This window comes from Phymastichus coffea, unplaced genomic scaffold, assembly GCF_024137745.1.
Source record: "Phymastichus coffea isolate CEN01 unplaced genomic scaffold, Cenicafe_Pcof_1.1 PCOF00046, whole genome shotgun sequence".
NCBI classification, from domain to species: domain Eukaryota; kingdom Metazoa; phylum Arthropoda; class Insecta; order Hymenoptera; family Eulophidae; genus Phymastichus; species Phymastichus coffea.
This window is the reverse complement of record NW_026706857.1, coordinates 554,447-580,372: the sequence shown is the minus strand read 5'-3', so window position 1 is coordinate 580,372 and position 25,926 is coordinate 554,447. Positions and strand designations below refer to the sequence as shown.

Here is a 25,926-nt window from a genome sequence, read left to right as displayed (position 1 = left end):
AGCTGGGAAACGCCTACTGTACAGAAACGGTTCAGCCCTCTCCCCTCGGCAACAAAAAGTGGAGTGAGAAACTGGCTTTTACCTGCGTCACCTGCCTGCCCAGTTAGTTCGCTCTTAGCAGTCGACGCCGGCGGTCACGCGCGACTTTCACGCAAAGAGAAAGGAATGAACAATATACGAGAGTGTGCGAACGATTGCTAAAGCCTTGGGGCACCTCATTGAACACACATGATTAAGTGATTTGATGGTTTATTGACTACGTATATTTAATGGTGGCTAGTCGTTCTAATCGATTTACAACAATACAAAATACGTGAACTAAACAGTTGTTTCGATCGCTAAACATGGAGTCTACGTTCAAATTCAAAATGTAAAGATTTACATGGAAATAGGCTAATTAAAGGAACATTGATGGGTGCATATGTGAATTAATTATTTAATAAACCGATAAATTACTCGTAAAGGACAACCATAAGTTTGTGCGCCAGCAAGAGAAGGTTAATGCAATTCCGGCGCGAGGATGATGATGATGGACATGGGCATGTACGGTACCTACGGCAAGTCTGACTCCTACCCGAACTACGGCTTCGCTGCAGGTGCTCATCATCACCACCATCATCATCAAGCGTCCGTCGGTCATCATCACCATCACCACCAATCCGTCGGACACGTTTCTGTCTCCTCATCACCCGAACTCGCTGCTACTGCTCATTACTATCCACAAACTCCATATACCTCAAGTAGTCCGGACAATTTCATACCCGACGGTAACAATGCAACCGCCAGTAGCAGTACGCCACCACAGCAAAACTTTTATACGACGGAGGAGGGTACAGCGCCGATCATCTCGTCGGAAAATGGATTGAGCTATACCAATTTGGACTATGCGAATACCCAACCGCCGGGGTTTGGAGCCGAGCATCATCAAAGTTACCAACCGGTACAGGCGATTTACAGGGCTGAAGAACACCGAGCACAGCAGCATCCAACGAGCTTGGGTCCACCGATTCTCAGGGCATCCGAGTTACCGGACCTTCAGCAGCATCAATCTAGTCATGATTCTACCGATTACCAGATCGCACCGACTTATCTTCATCCATTAAATGATGATACTCTACAGCAACAGTACACGTCTGCTAGCAATGTCCGACAGGATAGTGTCTATTCGCAACAGCAACATTTCAAAGAGGAGACTCCAGATCACGTGGTTTATCATGGCATTCAATCGCAACAGCCAGCGGTCCATCCGAACCACGTGCACTCGCATCACCATACGCATCATCATCCGCATCATCATCAGCAACCCCATCATCATCAGGCGCAACAACAGCAGCAACAACATCAAGTTTCTCAGCAACCATCGGCACAATCTGTACCCACTTACAAATGGATGCAGGTCAAGAGGAATGTACCTAAACCCGCAGGTGACTGCTTTTTAGTCTTTACAGCGTGAAATTAGAGTGCAAAATACGATACAAAGATGCAGCATCATTCAATCAGTTGCAGACTGATGATCTCGCGCCAGTGGCCGGGATAAAACATTATGCAGCTACGGGTAACGGATTCGGTATGGGAACGTTGCGTCAAACTGATACGACAAGAATTTCATTGCACTATAATGATTATTAATAACTTTTTGGATGAGGTCGCTTAATTCTTCAACTAGTTCATTTGAAATAAGAATATTTTTTTTAGAATTGCTCCATAGAAAATGCTGTTTGTCTGTGGCATCATTTTGATTCATTCTAAATCAAACTGTTTTGCGTAAACATTTCTTTATCAACATAAAAATGTTTTACAGTAAATTTCGGATGAAAATGTAAAAGACTCGTACCTGCCTATGCTCTGAAAAACTTCACCTCAAATTTTTAAAATATCATCAAATTAATGTTAATGCAAAATTAATATTTTTTTGTTTCTTTTGCTCTAATTATATTCAACATACAGACATTTATATCAGATAGTCCAACGCGTACTTTTAGCATCTCAATAAAAGCTAAACACAAGTAGCTAAAATATCAAGTACATAATTTGTAAATCAAATAAAACGCTACCTGATAAAATTGCTAATTGAATTACCATCATCGCCAGTAGCACACACATGATATTTTGATTTACAAAAAACCGTCCTACTGAAAAATTAAAACTACTACTAAAGTAATATCAAACGTCTCAATCTGCCACAAGTGAAAAAGAGAGAAAATTGAGGAAATCAGCGTATGGTGGCACACTAGAAGTGGAGTTGGCCAACGAGCGCAACAGATAAGTTACTCACAACGGATGAAAAGGGATAAGCGCGAGATAAGCGAATACGCGACGGGACGGCGGCCATAAATCAAACGTGACAAGCGCTTGCCAACTCTCTATCTGTCAGTGGCGAACGTTACAATCGCGCGCGCGCATGTATACTTCGCGCGCCACAGGGAGAAGCACTTACACCCTTCGATTTATCGCGAACGCGCATTACGAGTCACCAAGATAAACTTCATTATACTGAAGCCGGCAATTGCACGTCGATAGGACATGTGCATAGGTGACATCTGTCAAGGGCGCTGAAGATATGAGCTTGATGGTTTTATTAACGAAACTGTTATATTAGAATCATTAGTAACAAAATTTTGGTTATTTATTGATTAAATTTGACGATATACGTCAAATACAGAACTATTCGCTTAATCTTAGTAACTGATTGGTAATTTACTTATTTCTTTTTTAATTTGGAAATCTCTGTTTGTGATTTAGAATAATAGATACACTAATGAAGATAGACATAATAGTAACTGACGTATAAATTCAAGGGATAGTTAAAAAACACAATCGATTTTTAGATTAAACAAACAAATGTTTTTATCAATATTCGATTTCCGATAGAAGTATAAAGATAGTAGTATTGATTTTGTAACAATTTTTTCATTATTTGATAGACTGAACGTAAAAGTGTTTATATTGGTCTAACTACAATTTTTTCGTTAATATTACAGTCATTTAATTTTTCAACGCGATTAATATCCTTGAAGATGGAAACATGCGATTTATAAGCCGCGACATCATCGAAACTGTAACCCGTGAATGTAACGTTTTAAAGAGATTATTTCCTGCACGATGGCAACAAATCTAAAATGACGTAGGTTTATCAGTGAAATAATAGTCTAATCGTTGTTATATCACTAACTGATTGAATAATTGCCTATGAGTTTATCGAAAAACTGTTTCTATTAAGACGCAATGATTGGCGCACCGATAAGTGACGTACCAGTTTACGAATAATTGAACTACTAAATAATCACCTACGATTATCTCACGGAGACTACCGTCAGCTCTGCTGCGCATCATCAAGTAAAATTTTTTTTCAAAATACTGTGTTTGAACTTGAAATCCTCGAACGTTATTAGTTTGTGACCTTCGATAAGAAGTTATTTAAATTTGTGTATCATAGCTATTCTTGCGTTGATCCGCGAATAATAAATACTTTATGCTTTCGAATTATATATCCGATAACTAAAGAATGACAAAGATATGGTTCTCGGACACTTGACAAATTTGCGTCGTGATCTATGGTAACAAATATACATTCTTGGTAAAGTGAAATATGCTCGCGATAAATTTTACGACTGCAATTGATGTTTGAAGTAGCACTATGTTATAGAGTATAACAACACATAGAATAGTCAGCAAAATGTTGGTATTAGTGCTTATTTTGAACAAGCTACAAAGCAGTGAATTACACATTCTCACGGCGAGTCTTCAATCCCAACTTGATTATCTCCGCGGTTGTAAATAGTCTAGACGGTTTTCCTCAAATGATACCAAATCATTACCGTCAAGATTACAAGAAAATTCATACTGGTCAATGTGTTTATACATAAAGATATAAAGCAAAATACATTGAACTTTCTTTGTTAGTAATAGCAACAATGTTGCCGGGCTGTCGAAAATAATCGTTCAATCTAAAACAGTCCAATATCGGCGATCTAAGATACTGACAGAGGATAAAAAGCGGCACCAAGCGATACAGTTAACACGTCTTGTCACGAGTGGCTCGATCGGTCAGCATGTACGCACACTACGAAATCAATAAAATTTCTAAAAGATAATCGCTCTCGTCTCAAGTTTATCTTGGAATGGGAATGATATGAATTTTGCGTGTTGTTGTTCATCGGCGCGCTCAAGTTTGCGCCCCGAAGAGCGAACAAAAGAGCCAAGAAATTGTCGTGCACCTCGACTTCCCGTATAACATATCGACTGCGTAATACGTATACTCAAGTCAAAGAAATAAAAAAAGGAAGAGAGAGTCCCTCTCCCGCGTTCGTACATCCGCCAGCGCTCATATTTTTATCTAGAATGCGCTCATGCGATCAGCGCGGCAGTAAACGGGCGCGGTGCACATGCAGCGGGAATACGGCGTCTCTCGGCCGTAAGCAAGCTCAATTTAACTTAATAGCACGCGCGTTAACTGCCAATGAGCTCGCAATCTTGAACAAACCGCTCGTCTCTTCGGCTCACGCGCTTAAAAGCTCATTATAGTCGAATTAATAAAGGCAACGGGGAGATGATGACGGACCACGCGCGGCTCATTGCCTCCAGACATGCAAACCCTTCTCAGGAGAGCATTTCACCCTCTTCTGGCGAAAGCTCACTCCGAGCCAATTGCCGGCTTATCTTTGCCTTTTGTCAACTTGTTGCCATGCGTGCATGCCGTGCGTACGTGGATGGGGCCGAAATGTATACTGAAATTTCGCGGCTTCATTTCGATGCTTATCGCGAGGATTGGGTTTCGCGCTTCTGCGAGTGCGCGTGCTTTTTGTTAGCCTCGTTGCTGCTTCCGCACAATTTTACGCGGGCCGTTTTCATTTTCTTCCAATGTTAATAAATTGAGCTCAGTTTGTTTTTAGATACTTCATTGTTCATTTCGACAATTTGAATCTCGGTGAGGAGAAACTATTTCGCCAGATACCGCAGTTATTTCCGATGCAACAATAAATTCGCGTTCTTAACTAACAGCAACGAAAACTGACGCTCCGATTAGCATCACAATCGAGAAATGTCTCCTCCATACAGAATCATGAAGCTTAACTTGGAAAAAACGACAACAGCAGTATACAACAAACAATAGCGACTCGGGGCGTGGTTATACAGCTCGTGAAGCGATTTTTTTTCTTTCGGTAAATTCTGGTTGGCCGGGCCACATTACGCTGAATCTCTCGTCCCCCTCTCTCTTTCGTATCCCCCGAGATGAGCATTCTTTTCCTCCCCCTCCCCTACCCGTTGCTCTTTTCATCCCTCTCTCGTTTCTTTGCGCGTGTATAACGTGCGCGTGACGGCACGACGCGTCGCCATCAAGCCAAACACAGAGACGATCTATCATACGAAACTCGATTTCTTTTTCCCGGCGACGATGTACTCAATGGCTGACGAGAGCTGGCTCCCCGTTATACACACGTACACACAGAATCGGACGCGCCAGGAAATACTCGGCTCTCTTGTTTGAACGCTTTCTTGGCGTGCCTTCTTTCCCGGCCTTCATTCAATTTATTAATTTCGGTACAAACCAGCCAGCAAACAATAACAACAATTGCGCCTCCGCGGCTAAACGAAAGGCAAAACGTCGAGCAGAAAATGAGCACGTGTGAATCATACTACGCTACGTCGCATAAATGCACCAACTTTTACGAGGCTAAGCTCGCTCGCAATATCGCGATTGGCACATAAACCTTCGCGTTTTGTGTGTCGTTTCATCGGGTTTTACGGGACGGATTACGAGAGTTGCACTCGTGCGTGTGACCTGAAAAAGGAGAAGGATTCGGTTGCTTTTATAGCTGCGCTCTTTGAAAAATCAACGTTTTTAATACACGACCGAAAAGCTCTTGTTTTATAAATAAACAAGGCTTAATAGAAATCTTCGAATTAATACTTTTACCACGGACGAATGATTTATTTGCGTGGGAATTCCACGAAAGATTATCGCTCGATGACGTCATATCACAAAACATTAAAATGTACATAATCACAAGAGTAAATTAACTTGACCGAATGCTCGCATACAGGCATCTATGTCCTAACCAAGTCACGCCTGCCGGTAAAAAGGTAAAAAGCCCTTGGAAACAAAACTGAGAGAATAAAAACGCGTGCGATCGAAGCGAATTAACATGGTGATTGTTCCTTTTCTTCGACTCGAGCGGAGCGCAGACCGTGAACTTGATTTGAAAAAAAGCTCTGTTTCGTGTGACGGGGGTTTCGTGGAAAAGAATGAAAAAAGAGAGAGAGAGTCGCTGGGTTATAGTGACCGCGTTGCTGCAGCATTGCGAGTAGTCGCCGATATCAGTTGAGGGGATCAGAGGATCGCGCGCGCTCCTCGCGTGTTTCGAACGGCAGCCCCCCGCGAACCGCACAACGTCCACGTGTCTCGCGCCACGGTGATTTTCATTTCCGTGGGCACTTTACCACAGACCTCTCTCTTTCTCTCTTTCTCACTCTTTCTCACTCTTTTTCTCTCTGTATATATATATATATATATATATATATATATATATATATATATATATATATATATATATATATATAAATATATAAGATGTGGTTCGTTTTAGGACGTCGGTGACGAGCTACTTTCTGGAAGTTCAATATGGTCTTACGGGAAAAGAATGTAGCTTTGAGTATTTTTTTTCTTTCTGCAAAGCAGAAATAATTTTTGTAAAAGTCTTTGAGTAAAACGATTCTCATTCAACTTGTACATATCGAATGAACATACAGTTTGTTATTTCCACAGTTGAAGCGTTTCATCAAGATCCATGGGTAAAGCATAATAACCTTAAGCCAACAGATGGTATAACTCATACCCGACAAATCTTTGCCATTGTTATATTCGTGTTCCCGTATTCTACAGTATCTCACCAAGATCAAATTCAATGGATTGTCCGTCGTCCAACCGAGAAAAAAAATGTCAGAAGATTGATAGATCGACAAATTGATTATGAGCGACTTTGCTTCCCTTCTTATCGAGAGCTTTTAAAAAGCTCTTTCTCTCGAATCTGTTTTTTTCGCCAAGTCTCCCCTTCGTTTGCATGTGGCCCTCTGGATTTATACCGTGACTTGTAGTATTACCTATATCATAAACCCATTACCGATACAACGCGGCGCTTATGCGAGGACAATAATAAACGCCGCGAGTCGGTGGCTCTGATATTACCCACGGAGAGTGCCACTGAAAGATTTCACGATAGCGATTCAGCCGTACAGGGTGTTTTACCTGAGCGGTAGTAAGCACTGTTCGAGTTTTTCTGTTCTCCTTTTGGTATTTGCGCAAATCGATGTAACGGTGCGAGTCGGAATTCCAAACTGACGAATTGTTCTCGTTATGAAGTAGCAGCTTAATTTAATTATCAAACATCTTCGTCATCGGTACAGTTATAAGCCGTCATTCTCCAAACATGCTCTGCATGCCGTCTTTCTCTCTCGGTCTCGCTCGGCCCGAATTGATCTTCGCTCACGAGTTGAAGAAAAAAAAATCAGGATGACTCGGGAAGATCAAAAGCCAAGATAACCCGCTAAAGTTTAATCTAATAAGAACACATCACTCAAAGATCCTTTATCACATTACCAATGTTGCATTGCAGCGCGTTTCAAACTGTAGCGACGAGCAGAAAAGTAAATTACACGAGAATTCGGACGTATCAGAAATCCGTATCGAGCAATTTCTCGGGACTCGCGAGCGTGGAAATAATAATATCAAAAGCAACAGCGGCAGCAGCAGCAGCAGTGGCTCTCTCGCGGCTGCTCGCGCGCGCGCGATTTAATCTCATACCTTCGAACGAACATGAACTGAGTGACGTGCACGCGGCAACTCTCTCATACACACGCGTCTATGTGTGTGTGTACGGGCTTGAACCGTGAGCCCGCGAGCCAACCAACATTTTTCGTGCGTCTAGACTATCAGCGCCTAATTTGACTTTTAGTCGGGAGGGAGAAAAAAAAATGTAGGACTTGAGTGTCATTTTTAACTTGTTACTCGCTTAATCACTCTTGTCGTATCTACTACTTTTTTGATTAGTGAGATACAAAGTGCCGATAGAAAATCAAATTTGATATAAGCCATTTTTGAAATGTGATGCGGTAATAGTTGTGAATTTGATGAGGAGCTTCCGATGATATAATACACTTTTTCATACTCCAGCAACAACCAATGTAACGCGAACAATTGCAGTGAGTTTTTCCAAGTGGCAAATCAAATTAATCTGTGAAACGCCTAGCCACTAATAGTTAAATTGAAGCAAATCAATGAGATGATTTATTGTAACGGTCGGAAATAAAAAGGAATGTCTCTTAATACGGTTACGAAAATCGTGTCCGTACGAAACGATTGCGGCGATCTTGAGCGCGGGGCGCGGAAGAAAGGCTCAATCCGTTGAGTACACAGTATCATCTGCCTCCGACGACCCTTGTCGCGCGCATTATGCAATTCAAATATTATTCGAGCGGCTAAGGGCCGTTGCTGAGTAGCCGCAGATGATGCAAGAGGATATCGCTCGTGTAAACGCCGTGTTGCACATGCGGGCGCTCGATTCTCCGACTCGGCGGGGACGTGGCGATTCGCGTCGTCGAGCGAATCGATTGCGAGCCGCGCGATGCGATTCTCGAGCGAGAAAATTAAAAGTCAATTAAAGCAGCTCTCGCCAGCGAAGATAAGATTCACGCTCGTGACTTTTCGTGGCGGTGCGGCGGTGCGTTGGGCGGGAAGTCAGCGCGAGGGCGAACGCCCGGAAGACCAGGTGTATTTGATCGCTATCGAGTTTCCAGTCCAAAACAGATGCAATCACATGCTTCAAAGCAACCCATAAAACTCACGGTCTCCGCTTTTTTTTTCTTTTTTATTTTTTTAGTCGATGCTCTCTCTCTCTCTCTCTCTCTCTCTCTCTCTCTTCGAATGGGCTTTTAACGTCTTCCTAAATGCACGGGTACACGGATTATACGCTGTATTCATAACGGAAGAAGCTCACTTCGCAACGGAATAAATATACACAGCCTTTCTTGATTGACCACGTCAATTTGGATAGATATGATTAGCTTTGAGAGAAACGTCAACGCGATGGTCAACACAACAATCTACTTTTCGGAACGGCTTCGAGCGATTGATTAGCATAAATTTTGGCTGACGAGGAATCAAATAAGTGACAGGTCGATGCTTAATTACTTCGGAAATCGTTATATTTCTTAAAAGCAGCATTTTGACAGTTTCGTTCGTGGCTATCCGAAAGTATTCTAAGCTCCATTGCATCTAAACTAGTAGACTTGAACAAAAAAAAAACACTTTGTTACGTACAGTGAGAAAACAGTCGAATCACTCTACCATCCTAGCATCATGTATCATATAATATCAGTCAAAATTGTAAAGCAAATACCTCGACAAATTTGAATATCCAAGTATTCTCTTCACGCTCGGTAAGCGGATCGTGATTAGGCGGTCGAGCAGAGTTAAGTGCCTACGAGGAAAGAGAGAGAAGGACGACAAATCGATACAGCACACGGCACAAGCCGTAGCCCCGTTTTCCTTTGCGTCGAGGTCGAGTGCGCGGCTTACATATAACCGGACGACGTCTTGAGCAACCTCGTCTTAATATACAACCACCACCCTATGGCTTTTGGCTATTTGAAGTGCGTTTTATTTTTTTTGAGATTGAAAGGCTTGTTACATTTTTGTTCTTTAATATAAAAAATGAATATCAATAATGAAAAGCATTTCTTTGTTGTGGTTGACAGTTGCGATGTTAAAAAAAATCAGAGTTCTGAATATTTTAATAATGAAAAAACGAGTCAACATTTTGTCGTCCTTTGTTTTTATATTGGCACTTTTGATATCTTTCGATTTAGGCATATCGTGATTAAGCTTAAAAATGCGTTTTTTGTCAAATTGGCATTTCAATTGCATCATAAGAAGGAAATCTTACCTTACAACACACGTTAACAGTTAATAATTTTCGTACAGCTCATCCCTCTATGCATGAACATACCGTATTTCATTTATTTTTTCAAGTATCCTACTATCCAAATAACCTATAAGTTCTCATCGAGCGATATCCTTCGCACAATAAAACGTAAACCAAAAATAATAGCTAATTATTTATCTTTCAACAAGAATTCCGCGTCAAGTGGTAATAACGTGCGATATCTCGGCCTGACAATGTAATCACTGAGCGCACTTGCGGAAGCTAACACTTTTCTTGGTCCTACTTCAACGCGCTCCAGTCAGAAAGAGAGGGAAAGAAAGTTAATTAGCGACTCTCGTCGACGTCTGAACCCTTTTATTGCACTCGTTCGCGCAACGTCTGACTAGGCGCTGCGCATTGCTTTAACTATCGAGCGGACCACTTGTCAGCGCGACAAATAATTTCCGACCGACGGCCAGCGCGCAATCTGCGCGGATATCGGACCGAGCAAACGATGTGTGTGAATGTGTGAATGTGCGCGCAAGGAAATTATTTTCATTGGGTTCGATTGGAACGCATTCGAGCACAGCAATAACAATTATTTATCGAAAAGCCGCCGTTGTTATCGCCGAATTATTCGATTCAAAGAAAAAGTATCGAAAGACTTCCAATGAGATCGACGCGAAATCCCAAACCAGAAAAAAAAAGCGTCGCCAAAGTTTTCTTCCTATCGTGACCCGAAATAAGAAAAAACTATGGCAAAGGAAGAAGAAAAAAGTATATGAAATAGAAGCAATCAGTCACTTATTCGAAATGCGGAGTCGCGCGAGGCCGCAGAAGCATTTGCCGAATCAAGAATTTCCTAAGTAAATAATCGAGTTGGACAAGTTCTATTAAGCACGGGAGATAGAACGCCTCGAGTCGAGTAGGCCTTTTTTTGTTCTCTTTTAGCTGCTCGTTCATCAATTTAGCGACTAGCGAGAGCGAGAGAAGCGCAAAGCCAAACGGTAGGATAGGGATGCGTCGGGTTTTTTGCGCAGGCGTAAAGCGCAAGAATAACGTGAATTGAGAAGAGTTTTCAAAGTAGAATTTTCAGCTTAAACTTTTTACATTTATCACCAATAATTTTCGGAATGCACTTGACTTTTGCTCTGTAATACTACGATCGTAATATCGTGAACAGCAGATCAATTTTCAATTGCAGACGTAACATAGACATCTGCAGGCAGATGGCAAGTCTATTGTTTACGAACAATGTATAACTGATCAATTAACCAAAGCTAAGACATTCACTCTAGCGCAATAAGCTATATTAATCTATATTTGCATCTCAATACGACGCGACTTCTGCTTTAAGGAAAAATGTATGCATATATATATATATATTTTTTTTTTGCCCATAAAACAGGGAGTTTTTCCTTGCCCGCTTCCATTAAGTAAATTAGCGATGAGCACATATCTTGAGCGGAAGTGCTATGCCTAATTTTCATAATGTCAACGTCGCTGCTAGACAAGTGCATTAAGCAAACGCTTGATCGACGAGCCGAGTGTTAATTCCAGAACGAAAGTGGTTGAAAAATTTTAGCCGATTACGTAAAATAAGACTATATACGTTAAGTAAAGAGATGTTAGATGAAAGAAAACCTTTGGGGAAATGTAAACGGCAGATAGGTAAATATAGCTGCGCGCAATCATTGTGGAAGCAGCTGCGACGGATGGGTCAGTCTGTACGGGTGTCCGTCAATAATAGGGTTTAATCCGTCAGTTATTGCACTGGTCAGCTATAATCCTTTCTTCATTTCGTCACATTATTACTGTGTAAAGCGTTGTTCAAGATAATTGATTAAAAGTTGGCTCTTTATTGAGTTTTTCCAGTCCTATGACATATTTCAGAAGAAAATCGAGGAAAATGACAACAAACCTAACAGCAATGATCCGTTTTGTTTTTCAGCGCCAAAGACAAGTACGATCATCGGTGGCGATTTCGGCAATCCAGTAGCAGTGTCCACGGGGGTAGGTGCGGTGTATCCCGGTGCACTGGTACCTAGTTCCATCTCACCAGGAGGGAGCGGCGCATTGAGTCCTGCTGGAGTATCGCTGAGCGTAGCAGCGGCCGCGGCAGCAGCGAACTTCAATAACACCGGTCGCACCAATTTCACGAACAAACAGCTCACGGAGTTGGAGAAAGAATTTCACTTCAACAAGTACCTGACACGAGCACGCCGCATTGAAATAGCCACCTCGCTCAATCTCAACGAGACCCAGGTGAAAATCTGGTTTCAGAATCGACGTATGAAGCAGAAAAAGCGCATGAAGGAAGGACTCATACCTACCGCAGTTGCCGGTAGCGACAATTCGGTTGGCTTGGCTTCGAGCAGTGCACGAAGTACCAGTAACTCGCCAACAAGCTCGTCGACGGGCTTGGACTTGGGAATGGGTTTGCACGGATTCGCTGGCTCGGAAAACAGTCGCGACTCGCCTGCCAAGGACTGATACGAGTATTGCGAGTAGGATGACAATGACGCGTGGACTTTTTAACTACTCTGCATCGCGGTTGAAAAACAACAGTGACGATATTGCTGCAGACTTTCAATGTTTAGTTTTATAGTTTTTTGCGTGTAAAATATTAAGAGTCAAATGTAATGATATAAGAAACTTAAGGCTGTTAGATGGTGTTTTTCGCTGTGCCGTCGGAAGCGGGAGCGCGCTACGGACTTGTGTGCAGGATTTTGATGTGTAGAGAGTTGTTGCTGTACGTACATCGACTTTTCTGGATTTTTATACTAAAGCTGTTTATTTTAATTTTTTTAATCTTGCATTTGTCAAGTTTATTGTGCGCGGAAAATTTTTCTATAAAAATACTAATGATGATGCCATTAGCTTTTTAATTATTTTGAAAAGCTTATATGAAAATCATCTATAAGCTAACTATTTTAAATTTCATTGTTTATTTTCTTTGTAGTCACAGAAAATAAACGAACGATAAGTTATCAATGGAAAATCTATCGAGACTAATTGTGACTGACTTCTGTACAAAAAATTATGCAAATTCAATGTACGCGTATCGATATTTCAAGCGCATGCAAGGCTTGTCACAAATGTCTCCGACAAGTATATCAAGCAACTAACGTTACTAGAAGAAAACAAAATTGAATTTTTGTAGACAGTACGTAAAATGATTACGTCAGGTTATAAGATTCAGAAATTCCAGACAGAAAAGTGAAAGTAATAATCATTATTAAGTGGTTAAGTACGACTGCTTTCACTAATCACTTTTAGCTATTAAATAATTGAACTTTCATAATACATTAATACAAGTACTTATAATCAGATATAAAATTTTTTTAATTTACAAAACAATAACAGTAATATGATTATTGAAGACTGTACATACATAACGGACTACATAAAAGATGGCTTCAAAAAAATGTGATTGGAAATGTAACGAGTAGTGCCATTATGAAATAAAACACTTCCCCTAAGAAAATGCATCACACATAAATATAGTAAGTTTGCTGAATTCCCTTCGTACTTAAATGTCATTAATTGTTAGCGAAAAAATATTAAGGCCATTATATTTTGAAAAAGCCAACTAAAGTAAGAAAGTCTCGATCTTTTCTTAATTTGCACTTTCATCGCTCGTCAACATGCATAATTCTGCGAAAAAAATATAAAATTAATATAAACTATTTTGCTGCTGTATTGATAACGTTGATTCTAAAATACTGTAGAAAAAACCAAACATTCCATCGTTATGCATGGGCTACATCTATATATGTTACGATAATAAAGTCCTGCAATAAGACTGTACTATAAGCTATGAACGAAAAAAAAAGTGCTCAGTAACATTGACTATCTGTTGAATAATATGCTCAACCAAAGAAATAAATGGAAACATTAACCTGTTATTAAAGCGGTAGTATAAATCCAAAATATGATGATACATGTGTATGCGATAGAATATGAAAATGAGATACAAAATTTGTTGCTATAGATCGTAGAATATTATGTTCTACCAAATACTTCAGCTCCTAAATTGGAACTTATCGCTATTCCGATTAGTTTTGTCATTTAATAAAATTTGTCATATCAATTTGATATAGAAATATAAAAGAAATATGTAATTATTAAATTCAATTACTATTTCAAATGAAAAAAAAACTATCACGATAATCAAAATTGTATCCTATTACTGGATTATTGAAAAGATCATACATCAAAAACCAAGAACAGATGCAAATTAAATTTAAACTATATTTCTATCAAAATATCTTATGTATTGATATGTAAATAGCAGTACCTTGTGCAAATGTTATATTTTATCATATTAGCAGAGAAAATAAATTAATGGAATATAAATATTTGCCCACAAAATAATTGACGATTGTGTAAAAATCATCATTTTTTAGAGTAAATCATGGAAATAAATTATTCATAAATAAAGTATATTTTATGTTTGCACAAGTATCTTTATTGGTAGAACTTGAATATAAATAAATTAAGTTTTATCAGAAGCTGCGTAGTCAAGAATCAAGTAGGTTCGCACAAGCTTCTGAACCGGAAATTCCTATTATTATAAATTATTGAAAAAGTAATACTCCATGTAGAAATGATTGAATAATAAAGTATTACTGTATTTATACCTGTCGTGTTTTGTTTTTTTTAATATTTCATTTACGTATGCTCTTTTATCGTAATTAGATATAAATAATTTCTTTTTGTAATATTAATAAATGAAAACTAACTAACTTTACTCGTAGCCGATAAATCAGGTATTTTTATTTGATATGTAGAGGGCTTGAGTCGATTCTCTAATCAAAGGTTCGGTTCTATGTGCATGAGTTCTCGCTCGGATACAAATACACTATAAAATCTCGCAATAAACCAGATATCCTACCACACTGTACGCTACCTCAGCCGTGCGTCTATATCAGAGGTTTGTGGAATTAAATTTTACTGGTAATTTGTTTTTAAACAGTTTTTTCCCGCCTTTTAATTTTATTTTGTATTGTACTTGCAGATAAAAAATAAGTTGAAGTAAGGGGCGGAGGTCATAGGGATCATGCGTGGGTACCGAGATTTTAAGTGCAACCAACGCCTAAATGAAGACTCCGTCTTCATTTTTCTAAGCGTAACAAATTATTACAGTTGTAAATATTCGCAGAGCGCAGAGATTATTACGATAATGTGATTATATATTATTATTTTGTCCAATATTACATAATGTTATGAATTTTGGCTGTTTGAAAAAAGTATAAATTGTTAGTTTAATGCAAAATCAATTAGTTCCATCCGAAATCTCCGCTAATGTCACATAACTTTCGATTGGCTATTACGTACAGGCTACGGCTGCGGAGTGCGGGGTGCGGAAAAATTTAGGACTACGAAGTTAGCCCTCGGGTTTTCAAGAGAAATTGTATTGTTCAATTGCAGAAATTGTATTGTACAAGGGAAACGGTATAAATTGCCTTGGTCGTCCCTGATATTGATGGTAACGTCCCATTTTCAATTCGTAAATACAGAATAGATGGAAATTGAATTTATCCGCGTAACTAAACTATGGCGGTTTTCTTATAAAATTATTGATGAATCTTAACGTTTAAGAGCTTCAATAACGATTGTAATTTCCATTGTAATTCCTCGTATTCGCATTTGTCGTAAATACAATTGATACGAATGATAAATTATAATAAATAATCATTTTCGACGCTCGAGCGGCGGGAAAGCAAGACTATCGGTAAGTCAGAGCACTGTAGTTCTGATTTCAGCATTACACTTTTGCTTTCCCGCCGCTCGAGCGTTGAAAATGATTATTTATTGTAATTCAAAATCAATTATATTTATAACGAATGAGAATACGGGGAATGACAATGGAAATTACAATCGTTATTTAAGCTCTTAAACGTTAAGATTTATCAATAATTTTATAAACCGCCATACTTTAGCTACGCGGATAAACTCAATTTCCACCTATTTCGTATTTACGTATTGAAAATGGGAAATTACTATCGATATCAAGGACGACCAAGGTAATTTATACCGTTTCCCTTTTTTCACCAACAATTTCTCTTGAAAACCCGGCGGCCATTCGTAGTCCTGAAAAACTTGTGTACACTGCCCGGATATTAATATGCGACCAGCGAAATTAAAAATCCAAATTATTTTCGACGATTGAGCTTCGATCCCATCAAATGGATAATTTCTGGCAAGTTGCAGAAACACAAGTGACATAACTTGCCAAAATAAGCTCTTGACCTAAACCTCATTTGGTGTCATCCAGGTTATCAATGCTGAATAGTCGAAAATAATTCGGATTTGGAACTTCGCGGGTTGCAAATATTATGGCAGAGTATATAGAGGACTGCGAAGATAGCCCCCGGGTTTTCATGGGAAATTGTTAGTCAAAAAGGGAAAACGGCATTAATTGCTCTAATTGTCCCTGATGTATGTACGTGGTAATTTCCTATTTACGATTAATCAACGGAAATAGGGGAAAATTGCATTTTTCCGTTTACCTACTCACTAGCTGATTTCTCCAGAAATTATTATTCGATTTTTACAGTTCAGGTCTTAAAATTAAGATTATAATTTCTCACGCCATCTCCCGTATTCACATTAATGCTAAATATTATTAATTTTAAATAAAAATTCATAATAACATTGATGCCCCGAGTGGCGGGAAAACTGTTTCATTGCGTATTTCTACGTTTCGTGGACCAAGAAGCAGAGTGTAGTATACACGGCGTAGCCGGGGAGTTGGCTATAGGTATTAGGGTCTGTCTCCATAGGGCCTGCCTGAGTCCGTCCGAGCCGGCCGAGATTTTTTATGGGCACGCCATCTCTATAATTTCGTATCCAATGGCGAGTTTCATAGTGAATGGCTGCGTTTACATAAACGAGCCCGATCGGACGCAGCCAATACGAGAAACGCATGAACACGAAATTATAGAGATGGCGTGCCCATAAAAAATCTCGGCCGGCTCGGACGGACTCAGGCAGGCCCTATGGAGACAGACCCTTAGGTACTTTTATTTATTTCAAATCAAATATTTTATCATCGTTTTGAAGATAATTTTGATGTATGCTACTTTTTATTAGAACTTTTTCGACATATGAAAACAATTTATTTTCCAAATGTTATATACGTTGATTCAAAAGAAATAATGGAAGGATTAAGTATAGCTTTATACAACAAAAATTGTGACAAGTACATCGATATGTGCTTACAAAATATAACTATGGATTCAGTACAAGCAGTAAAAACTGCAATCAAATTTGATGCTAATTTTGTTATACATTGTTTTATTGAAAGAAATTATTTTAAAACAAATAATCACTGAGATTTATACGCAAAGACAATAACCCTTCTAAGCCAGTGTGAAAGTTTGCAGGAATTCCTAGATTTATTGAAAGATATTTTTGTCACTGCTGGAACAGAATGCGTAACTGCAAATAATAAAAAATGTAGCTCTAAGATTCAAACTGACTGAAGTCTATACGTCGTGTATAATACTAACTCATTGATATAATACTCTCTGCTTCTTGGTCCACGAAATGTAGAAATACGGAATGAAACAGTTTTCCTGCCACTCGGGGCATCAATGTTATTATGAATTTTTATTTAAAATTAATAATATTTAGCATTAATGTAAATACGGGGGATGGCGTGGGAAATTATAATCTTAATTGTAAGACCTGAACCGTAAAAATCGAATAATAATTTCTGGAGAAATCTAGTAAGTAGGTAAACGGAAAATGCGATTTTCCCCTATTTCCCGTGGATTAATCGTAAATGGGAAATTACCACGTACATCAGGGACAATTAGAGCAATTAATGCCGTTTTCCTTTTCTGGCTAATAATTTCCCGTGAAAACCCGGGGGCTTTCTTCGCAGTCCTAGTATATAGGGGGCGACGCCGAATTGTGACTTATTTTGTTGTGTATGTAAAATTCTAACCTGGAAAACGTAAGATTTATATATTGAAGATTTTCTTGAAAATAATGTGTAAATTAAAATAATGACTGACGGAGAAAGTTTGGAAAAACTGTTGGTTTACCAACAAGATCTTGTTGCAGAAGAGGAGTGTATAAAGAAAATGATTGATAAATTAAATGCTCAAGCTCATGCTCTTCAAGTTAGTATTTCAGTTTATGTTTACAGTGATATCAATGATCTCAATTTTAATATTCTCTCCATAATTTTTCCATTATTCCTAGGTTGAGCAGTTGCATATTCTAAATGCAATCAATAGCAAGGTACAAGAAACTAATGAAACTACAACCAATGGAACCAATGCTCTATTAAAAAAAGAAATCGATCCTCTTTCACAAAAGCTTGATTTAACAGTGTCAAGGTATCAGAGTAGTGAAGAAGATGAAGATGACATGGAAGACTGATTTATAAATTTGTGTACATAATATAAATAATTAATTTTTTATGGAATACAAGCAAAAATATTGAACATTAATTTATGAGTTGCAAACTGCTTGTTACCATGACATAAATATGTAAACTATTAATATAGTGGAAATCTTAATAAAAACAAATTGGCTTAACACAAAACAATTATTATTTTCTTTCTTAACCTAAGTACTTGATAATCTATACACATAATTCATTCAGGCAAATTGGAAGTTATCGCAGTTATTTTGTTGCTCATAGTCACTTTTATAATTGAAAATTGTTCTAAATTATTTAACATAAATTACTTTACAAATTTTACAATGGCTGTCCTGGTTGAGGTGGACCTAATTGTGAGGGATCATCAACGACTAGTGTAGGAGGTTTGAATTGTTCTGCAGATAGCCTTGTGAATAAAATACCAACACCCTCAATGAGTGCCAATAGAACTCCTCCAATAATAGCACTACCAGCCATAGCTGGTAAACCATTTCTTGCTGCCAAAATACCTCCAGTAGCTGCACCACTTATTATTGAATTCCAAGGATCTTCTTTTTTCCTGAAGTGAACTAATGTACAATCGATAGTAGAAAACATACCACCCCAGATTGCAAAGTTTCCAGCAATAATTGGTGATCTCTGTTTGATAGCCATTAAACTTCCCAACATTCTTTTGTTTATACCACTTGGTGCATTTCTAAAACCTTTTATACTCTGGAATATTGCACCACCTATCGCACCCATTGTGAAGGCTCCACCACAGTCATCAACTATCCTCCATGGGCATGGTTCTCTAGCGTATTCTTCCATTTTAATGTTCTGAAAATTCATTAGTCATTTATAAGTAAACTGTTATATAACAATGAAACAATTCTATATATCTTTGATAATATCAAGAAATTATCTATAGCATCAAAATTTTATATTCAGTATGTTATTATATATATTCTTATTAGACAAAAATAAGAAACAAATAAAAGATTGTTCAAAAAGAAGTAAACAACTTTTAAAATATTTTAAAAGATAAAACTATAACTAATAGATGTATAGAATAAATGTTACAAAAAATATTTGACTGTATTTGATTGTGAAAATGAATAATGTAACCAATGAAAAATAGGACACAACTGTAATTTATTTATTGTATTGTTGATCATTTTATGATCAGTGAATATTTTTAAATGAAGTTTTGTTAAATAGATTCAATTTATAAAAATATTCTAAACTATTTTTCAACGAATATAACAAGATTTAAAAAGCCTACAATAAAAAAACTGTAGGAATGAAAGTATCCAATAAAGACAAGTTAGGTAATTACGATTCATAAATTGTACGAAAATAAGTTTCAATATCGTAGTAACTTTAATTAAGTCTTTTTAAGAATTAGATTTATGATAAATAGCTTAGACAAATTGAATTTTTAGGCACATAAAAATAAGGTTAGAATGATGAAATAACGTAAAACACAGATATAATGATTATGATTTTTTTCTGTTTTTAATCCATCGCAAAACTTATGACATAAAAATATTAAATACCAAAAACAGTTAATATTTACCTATTAAAAAAAATGAAAATTAATTTTCCATTAACTAGGAGAATCACGCAACGTCAATTGCGAGTTGCGATATTAAACGCACACGGTCAAGGACCACGCGAGTCAGCGGCAGAACCGTCGTGCAAACTAATTAATTTTCACATTGCTAAGATATTGGAATTTCGTACTTTGAGGCAGTTTCATTAATATCTATACATCTGAAACTATGTTTCAGAAACTCGAAAACAATAAATTTGAAAAATTCTTGATACTCTCATTTTTGAGACTTTTGTTTTTTAACGAGAAACAGCATGTTCGCACTTGCGCCTTTACGCGGAAAGTTCAAAATGGTGCGTACAGACGACTGTCACGATAACTAACCAACTTTTGGCGATAAATTGTTACTATAACAAAATAGTTATTAACGCTAATAACATTTGAAGTTAACCCTTTTTTCAACAATAAAGAAAAGTGCGATGTCAATGTAAACATAGATTTGCCCATTTACATGTATGTACGTGTAGCCGGCGGCAAACAAGTATACGTGAACGTTCAAAAATAGAGTGACCGGAGAGTATCCAAAAATAAAGCCTATTTTTCGTTAGTTTGGATCAGGCCTGCGTGCTGGTATGTATATCTTTCGTGTGTTTTGCTTAAAATATCGATTAGATCTATTGCAAAAACTAAAACGCAGGTTCGCTTAATTAACTTATTGAGTTATCCACCATAACATTTATGTAAGATACATGTCAATTTCATACTGTTAATCCTGTAAAAATAGCATTCTATTTTACTTTAAAAATCGATGATGTTTTAAAAATATTTGTACAGTAATGCATTATGATTTAAATATTATGCATATGGCTAATTTTCTCTAATTAGTCCATTATTTTTTATTTAACAATTTTTTAAATAATAGTCTGTTATTTAATATATCCAAACTTTCGGATAGCTGACGTGTAGTAAAGCATCATGTTTTATATAGCTAATAGTGTTATCGTAAATAATTAATTTTTTTAATCATTTCGATATATTATTCTTTGCTAGATAGGATATTTGTTTAAGAATAGAAGTTGAAATCCCTAAAATAACGAAAAATGTCGGAAGCCCAAAATAATGCATGCAGTGATGCTAGTAAAGAGCCGACTGAATCAGCAAATGACTCGCAGGAATATTTAGAACCACCCACCCAAAGTCCTCAAAATCCTGTTGAGCAATCTCCACCTGCAGTTTGCCAAATTCCACAACACCCTCAAGATAATCAAAAGGTGATTCTTTGATAATGATATATACGTTAATTCAATGTAAGCTGTAGTGTGATAGTCAGTGACGATTTATTAGTGAAATCACGAGAAAATAAAAAGAAAATGTACAATTTAATGTTTTAGGATGACAACGCCAATACAAAAGAGTCTATCGCTGAAACAAACAATAATGAGGCTGGTACTATTTTACAGTTGCAACAAGAAATACAAGTATGTAAATGTTTAATGTTTCACATCGCTTTAGATTTTTTATTTTATTATTTTATTTTACGTTTGATTAAAGACTTATTTACATGCTAGAAAAGCATATTGCTCTACACTAAAACTATAAATCATCATTTTCTATATTAACAGGTCAATAAAATTTATTTTGGATTCTTTAAAAAAATTGTTATTGAAAAAATTGACTCCACAATGTTAACAGAAACGAACGAGCGAACGAGACGACTTTCGCAAGAAGCTTGAGGAGACCGAGCGCAAGCTCAACGCTGCCCTGGCAATCGTCTCTCCAAACAACCTCACAAACGGCGTAGGTAGCGACGATGGTAATCTTCGTCGTGAACTCGACGATCTGAAAAGCAACCTAGCTCAAACGAAACTCGTACTGGATGACCGTGAACGTCGCGTTGTGAGCCAAGAGAATCAAATATTAGCGCTGATCAAGCAAGTAAGCTCGCTCAAGGAAGTCGTGGCTATCACCAAGGACATGCTCAACATTCGGAACATGGAAGTGAAGCATTTGCAAGATGATGTCGACAAGATGGAATCAAGGATCACTGCTGAACGCGACCGACATAACGCGATGCTGGATAAGATGGATGCTGCGGTCAGACTCAACGCTGATTTGAAGAAAGAGTATCAAACGCAGCTGCAGTTGTTTCAAGATCTTCGTGGCAAGTACGAAGAAAAAGTAACACTGCTCAGCGAGGAGAATAAAGCTCTCGAGACTGCTGTACAGGCACAACCTGCTCAATGACTAGTATACCGTCTTTACAAGTCAGCCAAGAAGGATCCGTGATTTTTCTTACTCTGCTCTTTCTCTTATTTCAATAGTTTTTGTATGCGATTCTACCGTTCGACTATTTTTCAAATTTGAATAGCGCATAATTCTTTTAGACTCGATTCTACCTTGTGCTATTATGTTTGCTAGTTTTCTCAAAAACTATATGATACGTTTTTTGAATGAAATTTGAAAAATAAATTAAATGTGTAATAGAAAATTTTATACTACATAATTATTTCATATGTGTTAATATCAGATGTGCAATTTTGACAATAAAAACTTGCGAAAAATTCATTTTTATGTTGAATCTTGATTATAGTTCTTATTTTTAGCTTAACAAATCTATCTACCGTTGTATATAACAATTGAATCACTAAACCTTTCGTTTTTAAACAACAAACATAACCAAAATATCTTAATAATCTTTAAGGATTAGCTTCGTTTAAGTTTATTTTAGTGTTTCATTTTTAATGTGAAAATGATTACATACTGTTGTAAATAAAAATGGGTGACTCAGAAGAATGGTTATCGAAACTCAAAGTTATAAAAAAATGCTTCACTTGGAAAATTATAGACTTTAACAACTGCCTATATTAACGTCGGATCGTCTAGTATCACCTAATATTACAATCAAAACATTATTGAATAATATAATAAATTGCAATATAAGTCTTTCACACGAAACGTACACTATGTCGTTTTCTGAAACTGCAGTAAAAGACCAGATTTCTTTTTACTTTAATTTAAGCAAAAATGCAGGATTAGTAGAAACGAGTATATATAAAATTTTTATTATACGATAACCGACAAGAAGTTTACAAAAAATTTGAAAAATCGATTCAAGTTACACATAAAAATAAGCACAATAATGAAATCGCGCGTTGGGAGAATTTTTTAACACATAGCTCAGTTTCAAATGACCAAAAGAATTTACTTCTGTCAGATACTTTGACGATACATTGTGAATTTTTAACATTCTTCGGACAAAACAACATTTTACGGAAATCCAACGATTTGCGACTTCTGCACAAGCCAAATTGTAAAATTCTGTCGGATTTAAAACAATTATTCCGAAGCAAAAAATTGTCCAACCTCACTGTTATATCTTCAGACGGAATAGAATTTCAAGTTCACAAAAATATACTAGCAGCGAGAAGTATCGTATTCACAACGATGTTCCAGAATTATATGCTGGAAAATAAGGAAAATAGCGTCAGGGATGCTAATGTCGATGGCAAGATAATGCACGAGCTGCTGCATAAGATTTATACGGGCAACATTGAGTCGCTCACAGTAAGCAATGCTATAGATATTTTTCGAGCAGCCAATAAATATGCCGTTGAAGACTTGAAACAATTGTGTGAAAGCGTCCTTTCGGAAAGCATAAGCGTGGACAATGCTGTGGAAATATTTGTTATGACTGATTTACATAACGCTAACTTGTTGAAAATTGCATGTCTGAATTTTATCGATCAAAATATGGAACAAGTAATAAAGACTTCAGCATTTCAAACTTTGGCCTCGAATCGGGATACTAATTTATTCGAAATTTTTCGAAGACTGCAAAAAATGACATGAAATTGGATACTGTTGATTAATTTTATTATATGTTGTTGATTAGTATCCAAAATTGTATTGTATTGAACAAATAAAACAAAAAATGTTAAGTATTGTATTATTTAATTATGTAGAATTAGAAGAAAAGTCATTCTCAAAAAGATATTGGGATATTATTGTCAAAAAGAAATTTCATTTTCACCATGAGAGAGACAAATATAATTTTTATTTAAATATAAGTTCGCATTTTTTGTCGTCTACCTACAATGAATCATTCAATACGCATATTAAAATCCAGCTCTGAAAACGCCACTCATGTATCCGCATAATACATATTCTCACGCTTTATTGCTAGGTTCTATTGACAAAGCGGAAGGCTCTTGTTCCAAATGACTGGATCAGCAGTCAGTTGTCAACTGGAGCGCTAATAGTACATACTCACACGATTTCTGTTTCGTTATTCTTTTCAGTCGAACTTCTTACATCTCTTGTTCTCCATTCAGGATATTGTACATTAAGAACAAGACGATTTCTCGTAGCGTTAGATTACAAGACATTAAAATGTTGGCGTGAAAATTAAAATTAAGTTGAATTAGTGACCACAATGCAAGCAATAGAAAAGTGGGGTGTAACACGTGTGTTGGTTACCAAGTGCAATTATTCATGGACTATACAAAACTTTAGTTACTTGCGCAGAAAAACCGGAGAAGAGCTTGAATCTCCGTGCTTTAGCATAGGCAAGAATAGCGATGCAAAATGGTGCCTAAGATTATACTTGCAGGGCATCAACGAAAATTACAAAGACTTTTTGTCCGTATATCTTTACCGAAAATCTGGTACTGAACATCAATTGGACGGTAAATACACACTTTCAGTTTTGACCAATGATGGCACGAAGTTTATGGAAGAGAGCGAAGAATGCCAGTACAATAAAAATTATTCGAGCTGGGGCTTTCCGTCGTTTATCAAAAATGAATTGATTAGAGATAACTCGTTGAACTTACTTGTCAACGACTCACTGAAGCTCCAGTGCGAGGTCGCAATCGTGACGGGCATCGATGAGGTTTCAAGTGACGACACACCCCAAACGCGCGACAATGTAGCTCAGAATGTGCTCAGCCATTTCGAACAGCTGTTTCTTGACCAACGACTTGGCGATGTAAAATTAAGCGCAGCTTGCGGTAGAGCTTTGCACGCCCACAAAAGCATCTTAACCGCGAGAAGTCCGATTTTCGCGGCGATGTTCGAACACGATACGATGGAGCGACAGCAGAATGCGGTAGATATAAAAGATGTTGAGTTTAATGTGTTGAAAGAGATGCTTAGATTTATTTACGCAGATCGCATTGAAATCACCGACAAATCGACGAGCGATCTTCTCATCGCCGCGGACAAATACCAAATTGAAGGCTTGAAAGAACATTGCGTTCAACTATTGAGTGACAACATATCAGTAGAAAATGTCGCTGAAGTACTAGTAATTGCCGATCGTCATAACGTTGCTAGCTTGAAAACACGAGCAATGAATTTCATTAGAGCACACATCGCAGAAGTAGTCGACACGTCGGGATTCGAATCTATTGTGCAAGTGCACGTCTTAGCGGAAATAATTAAAACATTAGGTCAACGATAATGTCGCTCATCTTTTAGCACAGAGCACTCACCTTTACCGATTCTTCCAGAAGTGTGATACGTCATTGAAGAGAACCAATCTTTTACAATTTATTAATTAATTTGATTGAAATAAACTTATATAATATTATTAAGAGCACGCGATCTGCAATGAACGTCTTACACGATTAAAAATAAACATTAATTATTATTCCACGAAACAAATCTAGAAATCTTATATACATGTCAATAATGCAACTGTTATTGAAATTATTTATAAAGAAATAATAAGTGAACAAATAAACAACGATGCATTCTCACAATAAATAGCGTCATTATTACACTTTACCTCGACGGTTTCCAGCAAGAAGGGTCTAGCTTAGCGTCCATTTCAAGAAGTTGCTGTTTCGTGACGATACAAGTACTTCGCTTCGCTCGGGCGTAAACGCCACACGAGGCAAAAATATCTACTTTCCCGAACATGTGCCGTACCATATTTTTTGATACGACATGTGGAAAGTGCGATTTTCAACGCACGTTTTCTGCCGAGCGTGCGGAAAAGACACATTTTGCGCACGGAGTATCGAAAATACTATTAAAGCGACTCTTTTTTTAATTCAATTGAATCTATT

The 25,926-nt window shown here is 37.3% G+C and overlaps 5 protein-coding genes across 5 annotated transcripts; 4 read left to right on the top strand and 1 right to left on the bottom strand.

The window, feature by feature from the left end:
- Positions 1–355: 355 nt before the first annotated feature.
- On the top strand, positions 356–12,756 carry LOC131664880 (homeotic protein labial-like). The gene is made up of 3 exons (XM_058936313.1): positions 356–370; positions 465–1,424; positions 11,872–12,756. The coding sequence occupies exons 2-3, from the start codon at positions 521–523 to the stop codon at positions 12,411–12,413; spliced, it is 1,446 nt and encodes a 481-aa protein (XP_058792296.1). The 5' UTR covers positions 356–370; positions 465–520; the 3' UTR covers positions 12,414–12,756.
- A 4,863-nt stretch (positions 12,757–17,619) lies between these two features.
- LOC131664863 (uncharacterized) lies at positions 17,620–18,319 on the top strand. Its single transcript, XM_058936287.1, has 2 exons — positions 17,620–18,055; positions 18,138–18,319. Exons 1-2 carry the CDS (start codon positions 17,939–17,941, stop codon positions 18,315–18,317), a joined length of 297 nt encoding a protein of 98 aa, XP_058792270.1. The 5' UTR covers positions 17,620–17,938; the 3' UTR covers positions 18,318–18,319.
- Positions 18,320–18,638: 319 nt separating this feature from the next.
- Positions 18,639–20,110, bottom strand: LOC131664862 (mitochondrial import inner membrane translocase subunit Tim17-B). Its single transcript, XM_058936286.1, has 2 exons — positions 19,880–20,110; positions 18,639–19,140 (listed from the first exon to the last, which is right to left on the bottom strand). The coding sequence occupies exon 2, from the start codon at positions 19,129–19,131 to the stop codon at positions 18,640–18,642; it is 492 nt and encodes a 163-aa protein (XP_058792269.1). The 5' UTR covers positions 19,132–19,140; positions 19,880–20,110; the 3' UTR covers position 18,639.
- A 424-nt stretch (positions 20,111–20,534) lies between these two features.
- LOC131664861 (uncharacterized) lies at positions 20,535–22,406 on the top strand. The gene is made up of 4 exons (XM_058936285.1): positions 20,535–20,595; positions 20,910–21,126; positions 21,247–21,333; positions 21,548–22,406. Exons 2-4 carry the CDS (start codon positions 20,956–20,958, stop codon positions 22,097–22,099), a joined length of 810 nt encoding a protein of 269 aa, XP_058792268.1. The 5' UTR covers positions 20,535–20,595; positions 20,910–20,955; the 3' UTR covers positions 22,100–22,406.
- A 1,714-nt stretch (positions 22,407–24,120) lies between these two features.
- LOC131664905 (speckle-type POZ protein-like) lies at positions 24,121–25,813 on the top strand. The gene has a single exon (XM_058936356.1). The coding sequence runs from the start codon at positions 24,288–24,290 to the stop codon at positions 25,314–25,316; it is 1,029 nt and encodes a 342-aa protein (XP_058792339.1). The 5' UTR covers positions 24,121–24,287; the 3' UTR covers positions 25,317–25,813.
- The last annotated feature ends 113 nt before the right edge of the window (positions 25,814–25,926 follow it).